Source organism: Pseudopipra pipra, chromosome Z (genome assembly GCF_036250125.1).
Source record: "Pseudopipra pipra isolate bDixPip1 chromosome Z, bDixPip1.hap1, whole genome shotgun sequence".
Lineage (NCBI taxonomy): Eukaryota > Metazoa > Chordata > Aves > Passeriformes > Pipridae > Pseudopipra > Pseudopipra pipra.
This window is the reverse complement of record NC_087581.1, coordinates 11679735-11702673: the sequence shown is the minus strand read 5'-3', so window position 1 is coordinate 11702673 and position 22939 is coordinate 11679735. Positions and strand designations below refer to the sequence as shown.

The window sequence follows — 22939 nt, the reverse complement described above, 5'->3', positions numbered from 1 at the left end:
GTAGACCCCAAGGGGTGGAAACCCCTGGAAGTTTTGCCCAACGGGCGCTCCTGCAGAAATGTAAACATTCCACAACCAGACCGGAAGAGATGAGTTGTAGTTTTGCTTGTTGAGGAGTAGTGGCCATGTTGTAGAGCCACGAGGAAGGGGCTCTGAGCCCCACAGGGGGGCTTTGGCCCCCAGCCCCCAGCGGGGGCCTGCGGGGACCTGGAACAGCATAAAGCTGGGCTAGGTGCCTGTAGTTATGCCGGGAGATGTTTTCTCCATGAGCACAGAGCAGCAGCCGGCAATGACCAGAGAAACGGTGGCAGAGAGCCAGAGATAAGAACCTGAACTGGAGGAGCAGCAGAAGCAACATGCAGCACCAGAGAAAGGACTCCTGGAAGGAGAGCCGGGAAAAAGAGAGCCAGCAGCCTGAGAGACAGAGTTCTGGGGGTAAGACTGTACCAGCCCCCCAAAACTCCTTTGAGACCTCCAAGAAAGGAGGAGTAGATGGACTCCTATTTTAGAGGAGCCTTGGAGTACAGCAGCACCGGAGAGAGAGAGGAGCCGAGAAGCTCAGAGCGTCCCGGAGCTGGACCGGGACGGCCAGATGGAATGCAGGGGGAGTTGACCTTGGCTCCCCCCCTCACACTGCTGCCACGGTGGCAGCCTGAAGGCAGGGCACAGAGGCCCTGCAAGAGATACCAGACCGTCACGAAGACCCCCCTGTGTCTTCGTGATATGACGTGGTGAAACGACCTTGTCTGGGGTTACGAAGCCCACGGAAGACCCCTCGGTTGTGAGGCGATGGGGCCGAGAGAAAGGCTTGGATACCTCCCTCGTGGGTGCTGGCAGAAAGCCAGCCACAGCTGCTGCATGCATGAGATGAGGAGAAACCTGCTGCTGTAGAAGATCCTGCTGTTCAGAGATTGGAAGGGATCTGTCCTTCTTTCCCTCCTGGACTTTTATTTGGAGGAGAGAAGAGATCTGATCCATTGTAAATACTATATGTCATGGTAGAGATAGTTGTGATCGTGTGTATAATGTGATATGGTATTTATTTGTACAGTCATTGTAATATATTCCCTTTTCCCCACTTTGAGTCTGGTGTGTTTTGTCTCGAAAAACCCATCTCACATTAGGTTGAGATGTGGGAGGGGGGAATGGAGCTAGGAAATTGGATTTTGGGACTATCTCAAACCATGACACTGATTTAAACTGTAAATTCTTGAGACCTTTTCATTGTGTGCAAATAGCATTTACTCACCTGTGGCTCAGATATCACCTAAAAGCCACTGTTATTAGCAAGGTGCTAAACAACATGCAAGAAAGCTTTGGTATTTAAGAATTCATGTGCAAAAACTAAAGAAAACAATACCTAAATGATGATGATTAATGTGCTATTCAAGTCTTATGGCATATCTATTGCACTGAAACAGAGTAAAGTCACTCAGTGTTTGGCAAATAGAAGAGGTTGGCATGTTGTCTCTAATGGTCCAATCAACAGAAGGTTTAAATTCTTGATGTGAAGGAGATTATGTAGCATATTTGTTTGTGGGTTTGGGATTGAGATAAGATTTGCATATTTCCTCACAAGGAGAATACATATCGAGGTCTGTGTGATGTTAAAAGAGAAATAAGAGAGGTTACCACTGACATTTCAGCTAGTGCCCTACTGTCAAATTCATTCATTGAGAAAATTAATTTCTCTTTAGCACCAAAGCAATATCAGTCCTTATGTACGCTCTTGTTAGTTTTGTTGTACCCTCTCCCCAAAACTAGATTTATCTGCATTTTTTATTACTCTCCAACTTTACACAACTATTCCTCCAAGAACCATTAGCAAGCAAATAGTTAAATATTGATTATTGAGATTATTTGCCTTTCAATTAACTGACATCTGTATGTCAGTCTCAAACTCAAGCAGTTACTGTGACTTTTCTCCTTTGGAAGATGCCTTCAGCAGCCACAACAGTAGAAGCCTTAAGAAAGCTCCAGGAACAGTATCTGGAAGGCCAATTCACAGCGAAATACCAAGTCCAGCTTCCAGGACTTACTTCAGAAGTAAGGGCTATACCTTTAAACTGAAGATGAAATGAGCTTTCACCTGATTCTTTTTAAATTCAGAAGAAAAATCATCTCACCCTTCTTGTCTGAGCTAGAAATTATGAGTAAGATTATGATATCAACAACTTCATGGTATACAGAGCATAAAATCAGTGTTAGTACATGATTTTTCTATACACAGAGTGGATGCCAACCAGAAGAAAATATAAAGCCTGCTGCTTTATCCCACAATGGGATAAAGATTTCTCATGCTGCTATTTACCTGCTATTTGTAGATTCTCTCTGTATCCACTTAAATTTAATTGGGTGACTTCTGAAGTAACATGACTGACTGCTGCTTTGACATGTGTGGCTGTGAAGGCACACCAGGACAAGTTCAGCTCCTCCAGCCTATTTACAAATGAACAAAGAGTTGTTAACAAGAATGAAATGCAGTTCAAGTTTTGATATTTTCTATTACAGTTGATACTTTTAAAGAAAATACTTGTAACACGCCTACTACCAAGTTCCTGTATTCATGAGTAGAAATTCTGCTATGACAATGATTAAGCACTAATTAATGGAGCAGGTTACCCAGCAGAATGTGTCTTTGGATATTTTCAAGATCCAACCAGAGAAAGTCCTCATCAACCTGGCCAGTGCTAATTTTAGATCCTGATCTGGGCAAGGGGTTAGAGTGACTTCCCAAAGCCAGTTCCATCTGGAATGATTCACTATCTTAGGAAGTGGAGTCTCTCTCCAAGGACTGCCACAGGGAGACACTGTCTTTTCATCAGAGTTTGTGACCTGAATCTGTTACTACCGAACAGATGGTCACATTGAAAGGAAAAAACACTATCCATCATTAGCACTGGTCAGATGACCAATTAATCCTAATTAGCACAAAATACTTTATAGTTTTATATAAACATTGGTCATGCTGTGAGCTTAACTCTCTTTATGTGCTTGATTACCTATAGTTTATCACCATGGGGCTGGATGAAGTATTGTTCTGTGTGCAGGTGGTGTAGCTGTAACCAGAGGACAAAGACATGAGGAATGCACAAGTACACCATTTAGCTGGCAATCTCTACATAAATGAAAAAACAGTTAAATTGCCACTAGCATTCCCAGGATCAGGTTTGCCATCTGTTATTCACTGTGCACTGCACAGACTGCCATCCTCTAAAGAGCTCATGATCCAAGTAACCAGACCAAGCAACAAGAAAGATTAAGGCTTTGGCTGTCCACTAACTTGCAATTTGATTAAAAAACATGCTTTTGCAGAAGGAAAGATTAAGTACGTTGTCTCGCATGTCACAGGAAGTCAGCAGAAAGATTGGGATATAAATCCCAGACTCACTGGGGCTCAGTTCAATGACTTCCTGCCAGCAGATGGTTTAATCTCTGAAGAGCTGTAAATCTGAACACAGTGCTTCATGAACTAGAAGGTTACTGAAGGATTATTCTACCATGGAAAGGCACAGTCTTCTCTGGCATTCATGCTGTACTCTGATTGCAAAGAGAGCTCCGGGTTTCCACTTTCCAGTTTCAAAACACACACTTTCACTTTGTGAGAATCGCATACTGTTTTTGTTAAGAAAATCAAATTTACAGGATATGAAAGGGACATAAGTGGGGTTTATCCACCAACAAGGATGATTAAGGAAAAACTACCAAAATGCATCTTTGCTATTACAGAAGAAAATAGCTTGATGGAAAGAAACTACCTGACTATTCCGCTATTCAACTGTTAGGCATTTAGGAACAGAAAGAAGCACATAAAAAAAAGAAAAGGTGTTAGATACAAGTATAACTGGGAGGCCCAAGGAAAAAAGTAAAAAGTATTCTTTTTCTCAGGAATAGCAGTAAGCAGGAACAGCAAAAACTGGTTTTGTCTTACACAGAGCAGCTGCTCAACATCATCTCCAAGGCTTCTGCAGAGAACCCTGAGCACCCACAAAGGTTTAGTCGTATCAAATTGGGATTCCTAGCAATGCTCCTGGGGAGGGAAAAAAAAAAGTCTGATAAAATTTAAATGTTGGAACATCGCTGGCATTGCTAGGATGTGCGATTATTTTTAAGAGCTAGGATCCCAGGCACTAGTGACTCACTAAACAAGCAGTACTGCATCTTTAATCAACTGACAAACCTGAGTCACTAAGGGTCTCAACTCTATACTTGCGAAATCAAAGCACAACATTGAAAGAGATAACTGTCTATTTAGTTGACGTTCCTGACAAGTCTGCATGTTTATAAACTACCAAGTTTACAAGGAAAAGATTTCTTTTCACCACCTTCTGTTGTATGCCAATAAACACATACCATAGCTTATCAGAAATGACTATGCCTCAACAAAAGACAAAGCAACAGTCATCCCTCTGCAAGACGGAGGTCATTCTACAACAAAACATGTCCAAATAGCATCCCCTGAACACATTTGTTTGCAAGACTACAGCAGACATGCATTTGGCAAAACCTGGAAAAACTCACGTGCAGTATCTACGTTTGTACATAAGGCAGTAAAATTCCATCATTAATGCTTGATGAGTATGCAGTTTTCACATAGTTTTCACCTGGTATCAAAAGCCAAACTATATTGATTTGTGTCTGGTTCCCCCTCTCTGGAGTGAGGAAGGCATCAGAAAGCAGGACAGCCAGAATCTCTGCCATCTGACCTATGGTCCTGGCAACCTCCACAATCACCTAATGTGACTGAACAGGAGACTGACTGCACACCCAAGAGTGTCTCTTCAGTACAACCAAAAAAAACAGTTCACCTGCTTGACAGAATCTGTAATTTTCCACGACCTCAGAGTGAAGTTCAACAAAGAAGTGAGCAATAGCGCAGAAGCACAATGAGCATCTGGTGGTAGAGCCACCCAGAGCCCTTAAAATAGAAGAGAACCTGCATACCAAACACACAGTTCTCTTGGGAGCACAAAAATGGGAAAATAAAAGTAGTTCTGCTGTGCAGCTTGGATGTGGGAACAGCCAATGGACACAAACCCTAGAGAGATGAGCAGTTTCTCCAACCTCCTCCTACTCTGGGGAATTTTTGGAAAAAAAATGGCACCAAGACACACTTTTCTATAGGGGTGTTTCATCTTCACCTCATCTCTTGGAAGGTAGGAACAGGCAGCTCATCTAGCCTGGCAGCTTGCTCTGTTAGGTGCTTAAAACTGGCCATTTCAATAGACTTCACAAGGAACAACTCTCCACTGCATTCTTTCATTAGGCTGCACAAAACGATGGCACAAAACAGAAGGTATTTCCAGAATATTTCCAAACATGTCACTCACTTGATGATGTTGTCAGAAAGCACTAGTCCCTCCAAGCTGAGGTTCTGCAGTCTTTCACACAGACAAAGAATACTCTGGAGATCTGCAACAGACATTGTGCAGTTTGACAAATCCAGGTACTGCAGTCTGAGAAGTCTAAAAAAAAAAAAAAAAAAAGGAAAAGGTCAAGTTATTAAAATTGCATTAAAACAGGTTTCACAAATATATCCCACACACTAAAACCATACAAACTTGCACAAACTAGTTCTACTGTTGTGTTCAGCTGCACATTGAATATATGACTAAGCTCACTGGGCCTACTGCTAAGCTACCAGACAAAATTGCACAACTCATATTCCAGGCATTCACAATTCCTCATAACACCTGAAGGTCTACCCTGCTGCAGTTAAATAATTTTTTTTGGGTGTCGTGTCCCATATAAAATGCTAGAGATGGTGACAATTCTTGGTTCTACAAGAAATGAACCAAGAAATGGTTCTGCAAGTGCCTTATAGCACTCAATACTCTCAAAAAATCACATTGGGTTGGTTTTAAATAGCTGACAGGTGAATGCAGATTCTCCTGTTCCAAAACATGTCTAACCACTGATCAGCACTTCCACAAGCCACAGACAGCAGAAATACTGCTACTGGTTGCTACTACCTTAAAACCAAAACTACACAGAAAAACTGTGAATATTTGAAACAGGGTTTCAGGATCCAGAACATGCAGAAAAGGTCTTACTCGGTTGTTTTAAACAATGGATTTCCAATACAGGCTCTTGGGCAGCGGAATACAGTAACACCTGCGGGCAGCAAGTGTCCAAGCACTCCTGGCAGCAGATTCCCACCAGTCAGATCAAGAGTCTGCCAGAGAGATTCATCGAACCTGAGGCATAGAATTTTACTTGTTAGTGAGTTCAAAAGGGTCACAACAACCACAGGAAGTTTTCAGTGTCAAAAAGAAGACTGAGAGGAGGGAAAACTATTTAATAGACTATAGTAATGTTAAAATATGTGAAGCATCTTTTGATTATACATCCATATAACCCACCTATGGCATAAACTGAATTATACATGAATAAACAAGGTTACAACCATATCATTTAACAGTCCATGGAAATGACTAAATTATGAGAAATAATACTTACGAAAGACGATGCCATCTCTTGCAAATCACTGAAACTTTTAGCAAGTCCTTTAGGGGCAAATATGCAAAGATTGCCAAAAGTAATTCATCTGGAAGCGCATCCAGAGAAACACCTTTAGGGAAAGAGCAAAACACACTCTGGTTAAAGCTGGTTCATTCTCGCCTGCTGATCAGATGCCTTGTTTGGTTTGGCTGTTAAAAGCACTTCTACAACCTCTTTAGGCTATACAGACATCAGCCCACTATTTGTCCCCCTTTCAGCTCTTCAGTGTAGGAAGATATTATTACCATCTCTGCATAGTCATGCCTGGTAAATGCAAAAGTTCCCATAATATCAACTCTCTATATGTACTAAAGCCATGGAAAAACAATTTTACTGATAAAAATGACAATAATCATTATTCACATACTCATTTGGGAAACAAGAGCACATCTTAGTTACTGCTTTTCTATTCTAAGGCTTGTGTGATCCTCTTTTATTTTTTTCCCTTCTGAAATGCCCACTCTTCCTATGCATGCAAGGGTCCCAGAAGGGAGCTCAAGGTGAGCTATGCTTTTGTGTGATACACAGAAAAAATCAGGTACTACAAACTGCTCCCCTAAAACAGGCATGCTATCTCCACCCCAAGAATTATCTGAAAGGATATCTCAGCTTCTCACAAGTAGATACAGGGCTCCAGAAGGTGTTGCAATTCACATCAGAAATTTCTGGGTGGTAAAGCTCAGCTACAGCTGCCTATGAGCCAGCACTCAGTTTTATTTAAAAACAGGGTTGTCTGAGGCTGTTCCCACCTTCCATATGATAGCCTAGTGTCTGGAGAGAGCTGCTTATTTATTTTGCATCCCATATTCACTCATACTGAAAACACATTTTGACACCAGCGAAAGGAACCCAGCATCTTATAACCCCTTAAAGTGTCCAAGGTCTTCAGGTTATAGTCCTGCTCTTTTCCCTGCCAGTCCCTTTATGGCCCAACAGCCAGTTCCTAACCCAGCAGAGAGTGCCCCTGTCCAAGCCGTGGGCTGCAGCTTTTCCAGGAGAATGCCACAGGAGATGGTGTCAAAGGCTTTGCTGAAGTCCAGGTAGACACATCCACAGCCTTCCCCTCATCTACCAGGTGGGTCACCGGATCATAAAAGGAGATCAGGTTGGTCAGATGGGACCTGTCCTTCCTAAACCCCTGCTGGCTGGGTCTGATCCCTTGTCCATCCTGTAGCTGCTGTGGGACTGCACTCAGGACGATCTGCTCCATAACCTTTCCAGGCACTGAGGTCAGGCTGATGGGCCTGCAGTTTCCTGGGTCCTCCTTGCAGCCCTTTTGTGGATTGGTGTGACATTCACCAACTTCCAATCATCTGGGACCTCCCCAGCGAGCCAGGACTGTTGGTAGATGATGGAGAGCGGCTTGGCGAGCTCTTCTGCCAGCTCCCTTATCACCCTTGGTGGATCCCATCTGGTCCCGTAGACTTGTGAGGATCCAAGTGGCTCAGCAGGTCGCTAAATGTTCCCTCCTGGATTAAAGGGGGGTTATTCGGCTTCCTGTCTCTGTCTACCAGTTCTGGAAGCCAGTTGTGCTGAGGACAACCTGTCTTACTGTTGAAAACTGAGGCAAAGGTGGTGTTAAATACCTCAGCCTTTTCCTTATCTTTGGTGACTATGTTCCCCCCCACGTCAAACAAAGAATGGAGGTTTTCCTTGCCCCTCCTTTTGTTATTGATGTATCTGCAAAAGCATTTCTTTTTATCCCTAACAGAAGTGGCTAGATTGAGTTCAAATTGTGCCTTTGTCTCTCTAATTTTCTTTCTACATGACCTAACTATATTCCTAAACTCTTCCTGAGTAGCCAGCCCTTTTTTCCATAGTCGGTAAGCTCTCTTTTTCCCCCTAAATTCCTTCAAAATCTCCCTATTCAGCCAGACGGGTCATCTTCCCTGCTGGCTTGCCTTTCGGCACACTGGGACAGCCTGCTCCTGTGTGTTCAAGACTTGCTTCTTGAAGCATGTCCATCCCTCCTGGACCCCTTTGTTTTCAAGGGCTGTTTCCCAAGGTACCCTCTGAACCAGTCTTCTGAGTAGGCTGAAATCTGCCCTCCAGAAGTCCAGCATAGAGGTTTTACTGATGGCCCTCCTTGCATCCCTGAGTATTGAAAACTCTATTATTTCATGGTCACTGTGCCCCAGATAGCCTCCCACCACTACATCTCCCACCAGCCCCTCTCTGTTTGTGAACAGGAGGTCTAGAGGGGCCCCAGCCCTGGTAGGCTCATTTACCAGCTGGAGCAGGAAATTATCCTCTATACACTCTAGGAATCTCCTAGACTGCCTCCTTTCCACTGTGTGGAGTTCCCAGCAGACATCCAGCAGGTTAAAGTCACCCACGAGAACAAGGACTGGCGATTTTGAGACATCCACCAGCTGCTTGTAGAATAATTCATCACCCTCATCATCCTGGTTGGGTGGTCTGTAACAGACTCCCACTAGGATGTCAGGCTGGTTGGCCTTCTCCTTGATTCTGATCCACAGGCACTAAACCTTATTGTTACTGACTTCAAGTTAGAGAGCCAAGAGACTCTCTAACACATAGAGCCACCCCTCCACCTCTCCTACCCTGCCTGTCCCTTCTGAAGAGCTTGTAGGCACCCATGGCAGCACTCCAGTCACACGAGTCATCCCACCACGTTTCCGTGATGGCAACTACATCACAGCTTTCCTGCTGCACGATGGCTTCCAGCTCCTCTTGTTTGTTACCCATGCTGCGTGCATTGGTCTACATGCACTTCAGCTGAGCTGCTGATTTCACTTCTAACTCTGACTTTCCACCCTTAGACTCATCTCTGGAGAGCCTGGTTTCAACCCTTTCCCCCTTGAAACCTAGTTTAAAGCCCTCCTGATCACCCAGACAACTTACGGGCTAGAGTCCTTCTGCCCTTGCTAGACAGAAGCCCATCTGACTCTGGCAGACTAGGTACATAGAATTTGCCCCATGGTCAAATAAAAACAAAATTCTGCTGGCGGCACCAATCCTTTATCAATAAGATGGGTTTTCCTACTCCTCTCCTCATTCATTCCTGCTACTGCAGGAACACCACTTGTGCTCCTGTTTCTTTTGAGGTCTCCTGGACCACAGCAGGCTGTGACCAGAACCTCCCTCTGAGGGGGGGGCCTCTCAAAGCCAGCAAACTCTCAAATTTGCTATACTTGGAGGACCACTAAACGATAATGACAGATCCTGGGCTGATACATGCAGTATTTGAGGCTCAACTCTTTGCCCATTGAGAAGATGCAAAGGCATCTGACATGTGTCCTTCACTGAACTCAAGGGGAATTTTTCACAGGTGGATACTATATATACCTTGTATATACAGTATATACCTTGTATATACTCTTTCAGGTCTGTGTGCCTCTGAGAGTGAACAAGCTAAAGCAAATGTACTATGAATCTTGCTCTCTTAGATTCTCAAATACTTTAGATCTGTAAGTTATGCCTATAAGTGAGTTACTGCTGTGCCTATTGTAAATTCTGTATGAATCCTTTGTTAAATTAACTGAAGCTATCAATTAAGTGCTTTTAAGTACTGTTAAACTTTTAGGCCTAAACTGTTGGTCAGTTCCGGGACTCAAGTTTAGCCAGGGGGTCTACTCAATCTTGTGCCTCAACATAGCTATTTTTTGGGCTGACTTTGATTTTTGAGTGATTGATTTTAGATCTTACTGCTTTTTCTCTGTGTGCTTTAACCATCTAGTAAGCAGTAGAGTGAACAATGCCAATGAACTTCGTTGTGCTTTCACTTTTATATGAAATCTGCTTTTGCTGATACCTTTGCCAGTGATTCTTCAAGCAACCTTAAAACATTCATTTGCAACAGGCCCTGCTGGGCCAAGGTGCCACCCATGTCCCACACAGAAAGAGCAGATAGACACAGGGACATGCAGCACAAATCCCCAGCACACAGACAGGAGCTGTCAGGACTAGGCAGGAGAGATCCATGCTTTTCATTGGCCACAGTTCTGGAGCCAGATACACCACCCTTGTTTAAAGGCTTACATAAAACAGGGTTTATCAACCCAGGCCTGAAAGCCACCAGATCTGAAAGTGACATTCTGCTGGGTAAGAGCAAAAAAAGTAAACAATAAGGCAGTGGCAACTTGTGATGCCCACTCTCCACCTCTACTGAAGCGTGAGCAGAACCTGGACCAGGGTGATCGTACCTGGCTCTGCCTCTCGGAGCAGCCACGGGCGGCGCACAATAACAAACCCCTTCTGCCGTTTTGGAGCAGGACAGCCTGATGACACCAGCAGGTCTTGCGGCATGTTTTCATTGCCCAGCTTGTCTTTCTTAAGGACGGACACTCCCATGCTCGACAGGAACTCCGAGGTCTTGCTGGAGTCCCAGTCCAAGCTGGTGGAAACATTAGTGCTGGAGGATGGGATCTCCTGGAGGTGTTTCCTGCAGACAGAGCAAAACCCACAGGCTCTGAGGGTACCGCCAGACCGACCGAACACACGACGGGGACGGCCGCACGGCAGCATTTCAAACTCACACGTAGCCCACATCCACACGGGGGGCGATCAAAACGGGGGATCTGTGGGCGCTGGAAGCACCAGCAACGGCCATAAGCAGGCGTGTGCTCGGTCTGGCACGTTCGGGGTGAGATCCCGCCAGGGACTGAGGGCGCCCCGCTCCCCGATGGGGCGGGCGAGGGGACTGACGGAGGCGGCGGGCACGGCTCGACCCCCGCGGCGGCCCCACAGCCCCCAAAACCGGGTCAGGCCGGGACCCCCGCACGGGCAGCGGGGCGGGATGGACGGGGGGAACGGCGGGCGTTCGATCCCGACTGCCGCCCGCTGAGGGCGGGAGAGAAGCGGCCCGGGGATCCCGCGCACGTCCCGCACCCCGGGGGCGCGCACACACACGTGTGACCCCGCACCGCGTCCGCGCTCAGGAACCCACTCCCGCTCTCCCGGGACCCACTCCCGCTCCCCTGGGGTCCCATTCCCGCTCCCAGCGCCCGGGGTCTCCCCGCACAGCCCGCCACCCCTAAGCAGCGGGGGGGACCCACGCCCTCCCTCCGCGAGGGCTCACGCGCAGCCCGCCAGCGAGACCCCTGTCCCCGTGTCTCCGTATCCCGGTATCCCTGTATGTCCGTGTCCCGATACCTGTACATGGCTCTAACAGGCCCGCGCGCGCCGCCGCGCGCCCCGCGCCTTTTAGCACCGCGCCATCCCCGGGCCCGCCGGAAGCCGCGGGGGGAGGGGGGAGCGGCCGCGGAGGCCGCCGGGAGCTGTAGTTCCTCAGCCCCCTCCGTGCCCGCCCCGGGGCGGGGCCGAGCAGCGAATGGCGGCGACCCGGACGCGGCAGGAGCCGGGAGCGGCCGGAGGTGCCTGCGCGACGCCCTGAGCCCGGTGCCAGCCGCGATGGAGGGCAGCGGAGCCCCGCGGGGGGCGCGGTGCTGAGCGCGGGCTCGACCGCGGTGAGGTGGCGGCGGGCGGGACGCGGGGCCGGGCGGAGCGGGGCCGCAGTGCCGAGTCACGGCAGAGGGACGAGCCACGGCCCCAGGTGGGGCGCGGGGAGAGCCCGGGCACGTCCCTGTGGCGAGGGAAGGGTGGGAGCGGGGCAGTGCTGGGAGCAGCGGGGGGGTCGGTGTTCGTTCTTGCCTCGAGTGCTTCCCTCCCTCGGGGGCCCCGGACACGTCCGTGCCGGTGCCGCGTGTGAGCCCGGTCTGTGCCGCACAGGCCTGTGCACACCCGGCCCTGGCAGGGATGGCCTGGCGTGGAGCGCCGGGATCGCGCATCTCCACTCGAAGGGTGTTCTCTGGAAGGACCTGGAGCTGCCCGTATTCGCTGGTCCCGTCCCCAACCACGCGCGTTTAAATCCCGCAGCCTTTATACCAGCCTGTCTTTCGGCAGTGCAGCGCTTCCGAAACTACTTGTTTTGAAATTGATGGGGATGGAAGACTAATCCTAAACGCCCGCTCTTAGGGGTGCTTGCAAATACTGTCCTTTGTTTACTGCATAACGATGGAGAGACGTGCCGGTAAAATTGGGGATGGCGGTACAACCCGTGGCGAATAGTACACAGCTATTAAGTCGGATACAGAGGATGATGTGTCTCAAATTGACATTAATATAATCTTAAAAAAATTACTTTTTTAGCCGTTTCCAGTTTTAGCTGAAGTCACGGAACAGTTGTTCAAAGGTTATTGAAGCAGATAACCAAATGAAAAAGAGGTGGGGTTTTATTAAAAAAAAAAAAAAAAAGGCAGCTGTATTTATTTCACGTTTCCTGCAGCCTCTTTTTTCTGTGTGAATCACGTCACTTTTCTCCGTTAATGTCTGGGAAATCGAAAGATGGTTTTGCTGAAAGGGATAAAATGCAATTATTTTTTACAACCTCGGAGTTACCAGACAGTCTGTTTGCCTGACTGCAGCGTTGGAGCAGTAGTCATGTGACTGCCTTACTGACACCTGCTTTGTGTGAGTGCATTAGCGTGGTAGCCCAGGTAGCGATTTCTATTCTTTTTTTAGATTCTGATTGCATCTGCACAGCGTTTGTGTCTGATTCTATTTTAGTTCCTCTGATAAGCAAGTTATTTTCTTCAGTGTGTTATTTGCAGAGTACTTCCCTAAACCCTTTAAAAGCATCAGTCTCTGTGGTACTTAATATATTAAAGGTTGGACTCGATGATCTTGGAGGTCTTTTCCAACCTTAGTGATCCTTTAGTAGAGGGCAGGACAGTGCTATGTAAAGTAAATAAGCTTCCCATGGTTTTATGCTGATGGTCCCTGCTTGCATTTGAACACAAAAATCTTAATGTTCTTTGGTCAAGAATTTGTCTTTTATTTAGTGCTTCTGTGGAGAATCTGGTCTCCCACCGTACCAGAAATTAGCACTATTTTGAGTGGTATCAGCACAGCATTTTATTATTTTTTTTCTTCTCAGAGGATAGAAAACTTTTTTCCCTAAATATTGATACACTGTCAATTAACTGTTTAGTCAGTTTAAATTTTTGCTTCGTTACAAGCTAGTTAAACTGACAGGTACTAATAAAATACCGGTCAGTATTTTATTAGACCGACTGACTAGAGTTTCTTGGAAGAACAAAGCCATGCAAATTGCATTCTTGATTAATCTCAGAGGTTGTTTTTCTGAAATAATGCAAGCAGATAAGTTCTTTGGTCAGTTTTCTTAGGCAGTTTGTGGCTATTTTGTTTCTTTAGACAGTTTTCTCACTGGGCTGAGATAAAGCAGCTCTTTGACTGTTGTCTGCTTATAAATAAATACTTACTATTTCCTCAAGCTGCAAGGGCCAATGTGTAATAATGAAATAAACAAAAAACACTCAAAAAACTACAAACCCAACCTCCCCCAAACCTGAAACCAAACAAAAAAGAAGTCCCCATAGCACACTAAGTAGACTTGGATATGAAAATGGCTGAAGAGATTATTTTTATTTTGAGTCCTGAAATGTGAAGTCCTGAAATTAGCCCACTTTGTTGTTTAAAGATGGAAGTGTCAGGGGCTCTTAGTGTGGGGCAGTTCTATCAGTCCCAAAGGTTTAATCATGTCTGTAAAGTGAAGTCTTTCTTTACAGTTCTTAACAGCATCATTTTGCAGAGTAGGGCAGGCTTCCAAACACAGGTGTTGGGCATCCTGCTTTTCTTTTGCCAAGTGAAATGTGCTGGTAGAGACTCGATAAGATCTAGTAGATTATTCCCTGACAGAAAGGCAAAAGGTCATCTCTGAGCTGGTCATTGATATATTGCTGGAGATGGCAGCTTTCACTTTATACTTGCGGCTGAGTTGTGAATTCAGCTTGAGGTGGCAGATGCTGTTGCACAGATGCTTGTTTCTGTGTGCTGAGACTCTCAGTTTTGTTTATTGCTGTCTCTGATATCTCTTGCATAGTTTGGCAACTTTCATGGGAACAGATTTTTTTCAGATGCAATTATGGTGTTTAAAATACAGAGTAAGGCTGCTTGGTTTTTTCAGGTGTTTAAACTGAAATATCCAGGATGTCTAGAAATGTAACTTTTCCAGATCTGTTTGAGCTCTACTTGACAATACTTCAAGAAAAAAAGTCTGTAGTAGTCTAGAAATGGCTGAGGTACCAAAGATAAGAAAACCAGAAGCGTGGTGGATGTCCTTATTACTAATATTTGAAGGACAGAGAGAGCTATAGATGGCAGACTCCTCTGCTGCTTTTTGAATTCCTGAAAAAAAATCTGTTACAAAAGCTATTTGTAAGCATCTAGAATGTAATAGCTGAGTGAAAGTCAGCATCAGTTTGTCAATTATTGAAATTATCTAATTTATTTCAGCGATGACTGATAGACCTACTGTCAGTGAGAGGATCAGTTGATGTCTTACATTTGGCTTAATAGGACTTTTGATTCTGTTCCTTAGGATGTTTTTGCTTGGGAAGGAAAGCTGGGAAGAGCTACTGTTGTGACTAAGAAGGCCAGTCCCTTGTCACCTACTCTTCATGGTTTTCGAAGTTTTCCTAATGAAATAGTGTGATGATTAAAACTTAAGGCGGCACAAAACTAGGAGAAATTTTCAAGTCTTTTTGAGTGTGGTAATGGAAATCAAAATGCCTTAAAGATTCAGAAACTTGTGAGAAGGGAATGGGTGCAAATGAGCGGAGTTTTGTGTTTGTGCTTAAGCAGGAGCAATCAGCTACAGAAATACATGATAGAGAACAGTTTCTTGGAGGAAAAGAATAATAAGCTGAATCTGTGAAGGGAATATCACTCAGGTTTTAGTTCTATTTATGCTTCTCAGTAAGACATGTGAAGCAATATTTGCCCTCAGTTCAGGCCTTCTCAGGCATTAGCTGGGAGACTGAGGGGGGGGGGAGGCAGTTCCTGATCCTTGTAGAAGGCAGTGGGGAAGCGGGGGAGAGTGTCAAGGGCAGCAGTGAGAAATTTGCAGAAAGTGTGATAGTAGGCTGACTGGGAAGGATTGAAGCACCAATTACATTGGTCTACAAAAGGAACAGTCTGCTGGTAAAATGTTTTCCTGCGAAGTTTGAAAAAACCCAAACAACTGAGGTACAATCTGGTCTGGAATTTCTGACTAAAGGGGTATTGGAATCCACTTTTGTGGGACCAACGTCCTTTCGTCACAGATATGCTCTTCTCTTTTTAGCCCTTCTTTAAGAATATAATATTGGAGTGTCTTTGATAAATTTGGTGCTATGTAAAAGCTGTAAGAAAGTGTGGGTTTCTTCATTCTCTGGGGTTTCATTCAGTAACTTGAGTATTTCTGTACCAGGCAGAGTAGTTAGTTCATTTGTAATGTAGATGGTCATGAGTGTGGTTAGTCTTGAGGTTGACAGAGTAATTTAATACTGTCGGTAGGGAGTCTCCAAGGGAATTAAGTCTGAACTGAGCCCTTCCCAATGCTTGCAAAGAGTTATTAGCTGAGTAAAATTAAAAACTTTACTGATTTGGTCTGTGTCTGAAATGAAGCAAGAAAACCACCAACACAAGAGCATGTCCTTGTCTTTTTTTGGTTAAGGTGCACTTCCAGTACCAGAGTTTCAGCCTTTGGTCTTATCTGTATTAATATGTAGTTGCCTGGTTCTTTGGAAACGGAGTGTGCCAATAAATACTCCTTCATTCATAGTGAGGGATTGTGTTACTTTGTCATTACTTTAATAGGAGCATCTTCTAAGTCATTTAAGGTTGTGCAATACAAGAGAATTCTTCTGAAAATAGTTATTTGTCTCAGGAGAACATTTTTTAGAGATTCAGGAATTTCAGCTAGAGGGTTACTAGGGAGCTGTGTGCTAACAGTGAGAAGGCTGTCTAAATTAAGTGAAGAAACAGAATGATGGGTAAGGAGCTTACCTTTCTTTAGCTAACAATCAGGTTCAGAGGCAAATGCTACTTTCCACAGGAAGACATGGCTTTATAGCCTACAATACTGTATTTTAAGGTCTGATTCTAGTAGCACAGGTCCTGAATGTGTCTGCTCTGTTACACTGGATTTAGTTCACAGGAAGAGTTACTCTCAAGCATTACGTTTCTCATTTTGTGGACTTTTTTCCATTTAATCTATTTGTGTGGAGAGCTAGTTTTAAGTTGTTTCTATCTAAAAATTTAAACTGTTTGTGTTTACATTAATTCAAAATAACTGTTACTAATCACACTCTTGTAAAAAAAATAGGCCTTTCATTTTGTGTTTTTAGATCAAAATCACAAAGACAAACATGAAGATGTAGTTTACTGATAACTGTAAATCCACTTCTGTCTTTGAAAGCAAGTTAAGTTGTGGTAGGACTCAATTCCCTCTTTGTTTTAGCTTATCCAGTGCATTTTTATAGTACTTCTGGAAGTTCCCTCGTGGTAGTAGCCAAGTGCAGCATCTTGCACAAACACTTTTCACCCTCTGTTTTGATAGCAGCTTTTTAGGTGTCACTGTAGTAAAACTTCATGACTAATAAAGTGTATGCCGTATAATTCTTTTGTTTACGTAGCAAAGGTGTGGCTATAATGGGCACCCAAAGCTACATGTCAGATAGCACTGCCTTAATGAAGTTGATACATAATTGCTTTGTATTTTTATTTTTGTAGAATTTGCTGCAATACTATAAATACAGAAGACTGTTTTCTGAGGAAACAAGAATGGTACGATAGAATAGATAAGGACTTGCTTAGAATAAGTGATTGAGAAATAGATTAGATATCTTGGGTTCGTGATTTACAAAATATCTAGCCAAAATGTAGTACAGAGAGGTAGTAAGGGGATGCTTTGGACTGATAGAAATGTCAATAATTTGATAAACATGTTTGATGAAAGGCAGAAAATAAAAAGTGTGTGTATCTTTGACGAAAAACAGAAGGATTACTTGAGTTATTTTCAGAATATGAGATCCTCTGTGTGCTGATATGGAGGAAACAGACTGCTCTTACTGTTTAAAATTCAAATGTGAAAGTAGAAAATGTGAAGAAACAAATTCTTTGGGGAAAACAAAATCACGGAGTAATTGTCCTGTGTGTCCTCAAGGAAGTAATGGCATCACAAAGTTTGGAATTTTTTTAGTGCAAATAGGACAGTTTTCACTGTCTGGTACCCTCATGCATAACAAATCTGCTTGAGCAGTATACTGAGAAATTAGTAAAAGAAATGGTTCACTTTACCAAAATATGAAGGTATTTAAAAGTAAATCAAGGGAAATTTTAGCAGTGGCATTTCTTTTAAATATCCAGAAAAGTGAAAGTACTGAAAGTCTAACAGTGGGGAAGCCATTTCAAAAACTATTTCCCTTAAATCAAACCAGCTGAAATGGTAATCTTGATGGAGAAGAAAGACTGACCACAGTAATAAACTTTTTTTTTTTTTAATAATGTTTGAGATGCCTGTGGTAAAATGATGCTTATTAAAAAGGTCTAAAGCAGTTTGACTAATGAGGTAACAAGTCAGTGAAATGTTCTGTAATAGATTTGTGCAGCTCACTGTCCCTTTGATAATAGCATGTCTGTATGGAAATGTATAAAGTTTTTAGGCACTCTTAGCAGTCCAGACTGTAACAGGGGAGCTAAACATAGAAAGATGAGCAAAGCAAAAATGTATCGTGGCAGGACTAATACCAAGTGAGTTGACACCTTTGTTTTTCTGAAGATGAACAAAAGAGGTCTAGGAAGGTGAATTGAAGTCTTGACATTTCAAACCTAAAAGAGGTACGTCACAAGTAAGCTAACACATAATTTGCTGCATTTTTATGCTCTGTTAACTCTGACCTAAAGAATTTAAATGTGTAGTTGAGGTATGGTTCATTAAAAAAGTTGTTCATTAGCTTTTCAGAAACATTTAATTTAAATGTTTAACCCTTTGTCCAAGTTAGTTGATTACTTCTAAAGGGGAGAAAAAGAGCAGAATAAGTTTTCCTCTTGAAATTTATACTGGACTTAAAGATAGGCTAGTAGTCTGTTCAAGGACAGAGATTTGACTTCTGGATCTGTTATATATCAAGATGATAAACAGGAGTTCTCCTGATACATTGCTATTTTGGTTTCTGTGGAGGACTTCAGAGCACCTTGCTGAAAATCTTGACCTACATCTGACCAGAGTTCCAGTCATGCGAAATACAAAAATTCTGCTGATATGTTTTAAAATATCCACCGAGCAACTCTTTTCTGCCTAAGTTTATTCCAGAGATTTTAATGTAGTTCCATGTCTTTTTGTCTTGCAGTTCTGATCTCCTTTCTCCAGTGAGCTGCGCAGTGTGGCTGGAGCAGTCGTTCAACAATGAGTGGTGCAGCGCTGGGCCTTGAGATAGTGTTTGTCTTTTTTCTGGCCTTATTCCTACTTCATCGGTATGGGGACTTCAAGAAACAGCATAGGCTTGTGATCATAGCAACGTTGTTGGCGTGGTATCTCTGCTTCCTTATTGTATTTATACTGCCTCTGGATGTCAGTACGGTAAGAAACATGAAAGACTTTCTGCCTAGTTGCATAAAATGTGTATGGTATTTTTTCTAAATTACTATTTCCAAAAGACAATCTCTTAAACAGCAAAGAAATTTTCTGTGTAGTATCTTATTAAATTAAACATTTGTTATCTTTATGCGTGACAGTGTCTGTGGTTACAATTAATTTTACTGTTTGTTGATCTCATCAGATAAAAAAAATCTATTTCAAACATATTAAAATTTTGTTATTTGTTAATAACAAATTTTTTTATCTGTGTAGGCAGCATAAAGGCACTTTCAGCTTTTTACTTACATGCAGATTGCATGTTGTTTTGAGTATTTATTAGTATAATTGCTTCCAAATATAAACCTGGAATACATGGAATGTCTTTAAAAATGGGACTTGTTATTTTTAAAAAATTGCTGTACCTTTTTGCTCATTAATGCAAAATGAATTGTCTTTTAGACTATTTATAATCGATGCAAACTTGCTGTTAACTCCAGTCCTGCAGAAAGTAATGGCTCTTACGTTACTCTTGCTCCAAGGTATGAGCTACCTGTTTTTTTCTTCAGACTGTTTTTAAATAAGTATTTTATGATTTTCTTTTTTTAATTGATTGGAGTGTATTGGGTTTTTAAGACTAATAAACAAGTGTTATCTGGGTGATGCAACATTTGAAGGTTGTAAGCATACAGGAAGGTGAGGAAAGAGGTGCAGAAAAGTGCATCTGTGTATGTTGGGAGTAATTATATAGTAGTTCTGACTGATTACCCAACTATTGTTTTTTTATCACACTAGATTTCTTTTTTTTTTCTTTTTGTTAAAGCAATAGAACTAAGCATTTTGAGCAGTCTTGCTTATGAGGAGACACGTTGGTGAATGCTTATCTATCCTTCAGTCTTAGACTTTAAACCCGAAAAATGTAATTTTATGCCTTGTGAATGAAATTAACAGACTTGTCTGATACGTAAGCAGCATATCTAGTTGGTTATTATAATTACATATATATATATAGTAATCGGAGTTATCTGAAATTCACTGTATTCTACCAAAGTAATGATAACCTGCTTTGTTGTCTTCGCGCAGGAAAAAAGTAATCCCCAAAACATGGTGAATGTAGATGAATGTGGGCTCGCTCTTTCCGTGGCCACTAATTCTTCAGCCTCCACTGGCTATTTCCCCACGCTGTAGATGTGTGCAGTGTAGTTATCTGAGATGATCAGAGCCTTTAAGATGTCAGTTGATATGTCCATGCAAAGTATCTCCAGGTTTGTTACCCCAAAGCGGAGGCTGTCTGGATGTTGTATATCCATGGAAGAACAGTGAAATGATAGACTCACTGGCACAATATTGCAATATTTATTTACGACCACCCAGTGTATGTTAATTAAACATAGCTAAGCAAATACCCAACTTGAAAACTATTCAGTAACCTTTCAATTTAACTGTAGCTTCAGACAAACCTTTTTCATAGAATCATAGAGTGCTTTTGAAGGGACCTTAAAGATCAGTTCTAACCTCCTCACTGTGGACACCTTCCACTAGACCAGGTTGCTTAAAGCCCCATCCAGTGCACCCTTGAACACTTCCAGGTATGGGGCATCCACAGGTTCTGTGGGCAACCTGTGACAGTGTCTCACCACTCTTACAGTAAGGAATTTCTTCCTAGTATCTAATTTAAACCTGACCTCTCTCAGTTTAAAACCATTGCCTCTTGTCCTGTCACTCTCTGCCCATATAAAAGGTCCCTCTCCCTCCTTTTTATAACCCCCCTTTAGTTAGTGGAAGGTGCTATAAAGTCTCCCTGGAGCCTTCTCTTCGCCAGGCTGAACAACCCCAGCTCTCTCAGCCTGTCTTCAGGGGACAGGTGGAGAAACCTTTAGTCATACTACCTGTCATTCTATCATAATTTGATAGTTTTGAAAATATTTAGGCTGTGCCCATAAAATTTTACAACTCAGGCTTAACTAGTTTGACTCTGGAAAACACCAATTATTTATCATTAGGCAGTTCTGTCTTAATTGACTTTATTGCTCCTTGACTCATCATTCCTTAATTACCCAGACAAGTGTGTGAAAAGTGTCGTAATGCAGAGGGATACTTTAGCTTTTTTTCTTTTTTTTTTTGTTAATAAAAAGGCTCCTGTGGCTTTTCTGGTCTTCTGAAGCAAATACTACCTGTTAGAAAACTCCTGGCTTAACAAATCAAAATCTGTGTAAAACTGACTGAACCCAGCTGGGTAGCAGAAGAAACAACTAATACACTTTTTGTACCACAGAATGCTCTAGGTGATGAGGTCCTTAGATATTTTTTAAAAACCTGCAGAGCTAACTAAATTGAATGGTCTTCTGTCTTCAGAAATGTTTTTGATTTACCTGAAGTAATTTCTGCCCAAAAAGAAAAATTGTAACCTTATAAATTGCTTGATCGAATATTCCTCTGCAATCTTTGAGCTTCTGTTGTTTTCTCTAAGAAAGCTTTCTTGTCCAGATAGGTTATTTGGAGTTAGGAAAACAATATTTATTTTTAACTGGTGATTCATTTTATTTCTTTTTGAGGTAGTTAATCATTAACTCCTTATTCAAATAGTATTGCATTATTTTTCTGCTATTTTCAGAGACCTTTCTAGATAGGGAATTCATAGAAAATGTTTTTATACTCTTGGCTCTACAATTAACAATTTGCTTTGTTACATTGTTACAGCAAACAAAAATGTTTCAAACCTTGGAGTTATATTCCTGATGGAATTATGCCAATTTTCTGGCGTGTTGTGTATTGGACGTCTCAGTTTCTAACTTGGTAAGTAAGGCAAAAGAATATGAATAAGACCGTGATACAGTTATAATTTCTAAATGCAACATCTTAACAGTCATAGCATATTCTTTACCAATGTGTATCACTATTGCAAAGAGCTCTTAAATCATATATTATTTGCTAGCACTGCAATTTCCATAATTACAGTACTAAATTGAGCATACTCTTTTTTTCCTTGCTGTCGTAGAAGCAAATTTCAGGTGGTAGCCATTTACTTTTGGTTCGCTTTTGTAGTTGAAACTGAGAAATTTACACATAGATGTGTTTATGGATAGGTTGTCTGAAAAAAAAGTTTTAAGGCAACCAGATACCAAAACAATTTCATGAATAAACCAGGTAATTTGTAAGTAATATTGTAAATTATTTTGTTTTATTGGATATACTATATAAAGCTGTAGGTACAGCTACAGAAAAAAGACTGTCTGTGCTTTCAAGTTAGATTAATTTGTGCTTACTATTCAACTTGTCACTAAATAATTATTTTTGTAGTTCTGTCAAGAATATCAGGGCTGGTAGTCAGTTCTTAGTTATTACAGGTTTTTTGTAGTAAAGCTGACTATTGCTTTTATCTGCATCTTGGTTAAGATTTGCCATCAGACAGGTACCTCTAGAATGAAAACATATAATAGCTAATTTCTTAGAAGCTTGGGAGCCTTAAGCTTTAACACCCCTGTCTCAGCATCCTCACACTGCTGTAGTACTTTTGGGGATGGGGGTTGGTTTATTGTTTTAGTTGGGTTTTTTGTTTTGTTATTGGTGGTGGTGGTTTTCTGTTTGGTTGGGGGGTTTGGTTTGGGTTTTTTTTTTTTGTCTGTTTGGCTGATGTGGTTTGATTTTGTTTGCTTTTCTCCCAGGATTCTGCTACCTTTCATGCAGTCATACGCAAGATCAGGAGGGTTCTCCATTACTGGAAAGATTAAAACTGCGTTGATTGAGAATGCAATATATTATGGCACTTACTTGCTGATTTTTGGGGCATTTTTAATATATGTGGCTGTAAACCCAAACTTCAATTTACAATGGTAAGATAATGTTGTAAGCTCTTGCATGAGTTCTTACATAATTGTCATTGATAACCTCTTCTGTAGGTAAAATTAAATTTTTTTTAAAAAAACAGTTTTAGTTGATTTGATTTTTTGCTAGGCAGTTGGAAAGTTAAATTTTTATATGACAAGTGCTTTTTTGACTATTTATAGAAATTTGTCTTCTGGTTTTCCAATTTTGATATGTACAGCAGAGGAATCCTCT

At 42.4% G+C, this 22939-nt stretch overlaps 2 protein-coding genes across 7 annotated transcripts in view; one reads left to right on the top strand and one right to left on the bottom strand.

Annotated features, from left to right (window-relative positions):
- Positions 1-12275, bottom strand: part of SKP2 (S-phase kinase associated protein 2) — a 44500-nt gene extending 32225 nt beyond the window's left edge. The window contains exons 1-7 of one of the 2 annotated variants that reach the window (XM_064642745.1): positions 11617-12275; positions 10668-10906; positions 6460-6571; positions 6054-6197; positions 5331-5465; positions 3932-4030; positions 2312-2439 (exon numbers count right to left, since the gene is read on the bottom strand). In XM_064642745.1, coding sequence (XP_064498815.1) covers positions 2312-2439; positions 3932-4030; positions 5331-5465; positions 6054-6197; positions 6460-6571; positions 10668-10906; positions 11617-12251 — 1492 coding nt within the window. In that variant the 5' untranslated portion in view covers positions 12252-12275. The remainder of the gene's footprint in view (positions 1-2311; positions 2440-3931; positions 4031-5330; positions 5466-6053; positions 6198-6459; positions 6572-10667; positions 10907-11616) is intronic. The other variant, XM_064642744.1, reaches the window with a different exon arrangement.
- LMBRD2 (LMBR1 domain containing 2) overlaps positions 11797-22939 on the top strand; it is a 32102-nt gene continuing 20959 nt past the window's right edge. Inside the window, exons 1-5 of one of the 5 annotated variants that reach the window (XM_064642739.1) lie at positions 11797-11930; positions 18657-18886; positions 19343-19422; positions 21581-21676; positions 22546-22713. In XM_064642739.1, coding sequence (XP_064498809.1) covers positions 18713-18886; positions 19343-19422; positions 21581-21676; positions 22546-22713 — 518 coding nt within the window. In that variant the 5' untranslated portion in view covers positions 11797-11930; positions 18657-18712. The other 4 variants (XM_064642742.1, XM_064642738.1, XM_064642741.1 and 1 more) reach the window with 4 other exon arrangements.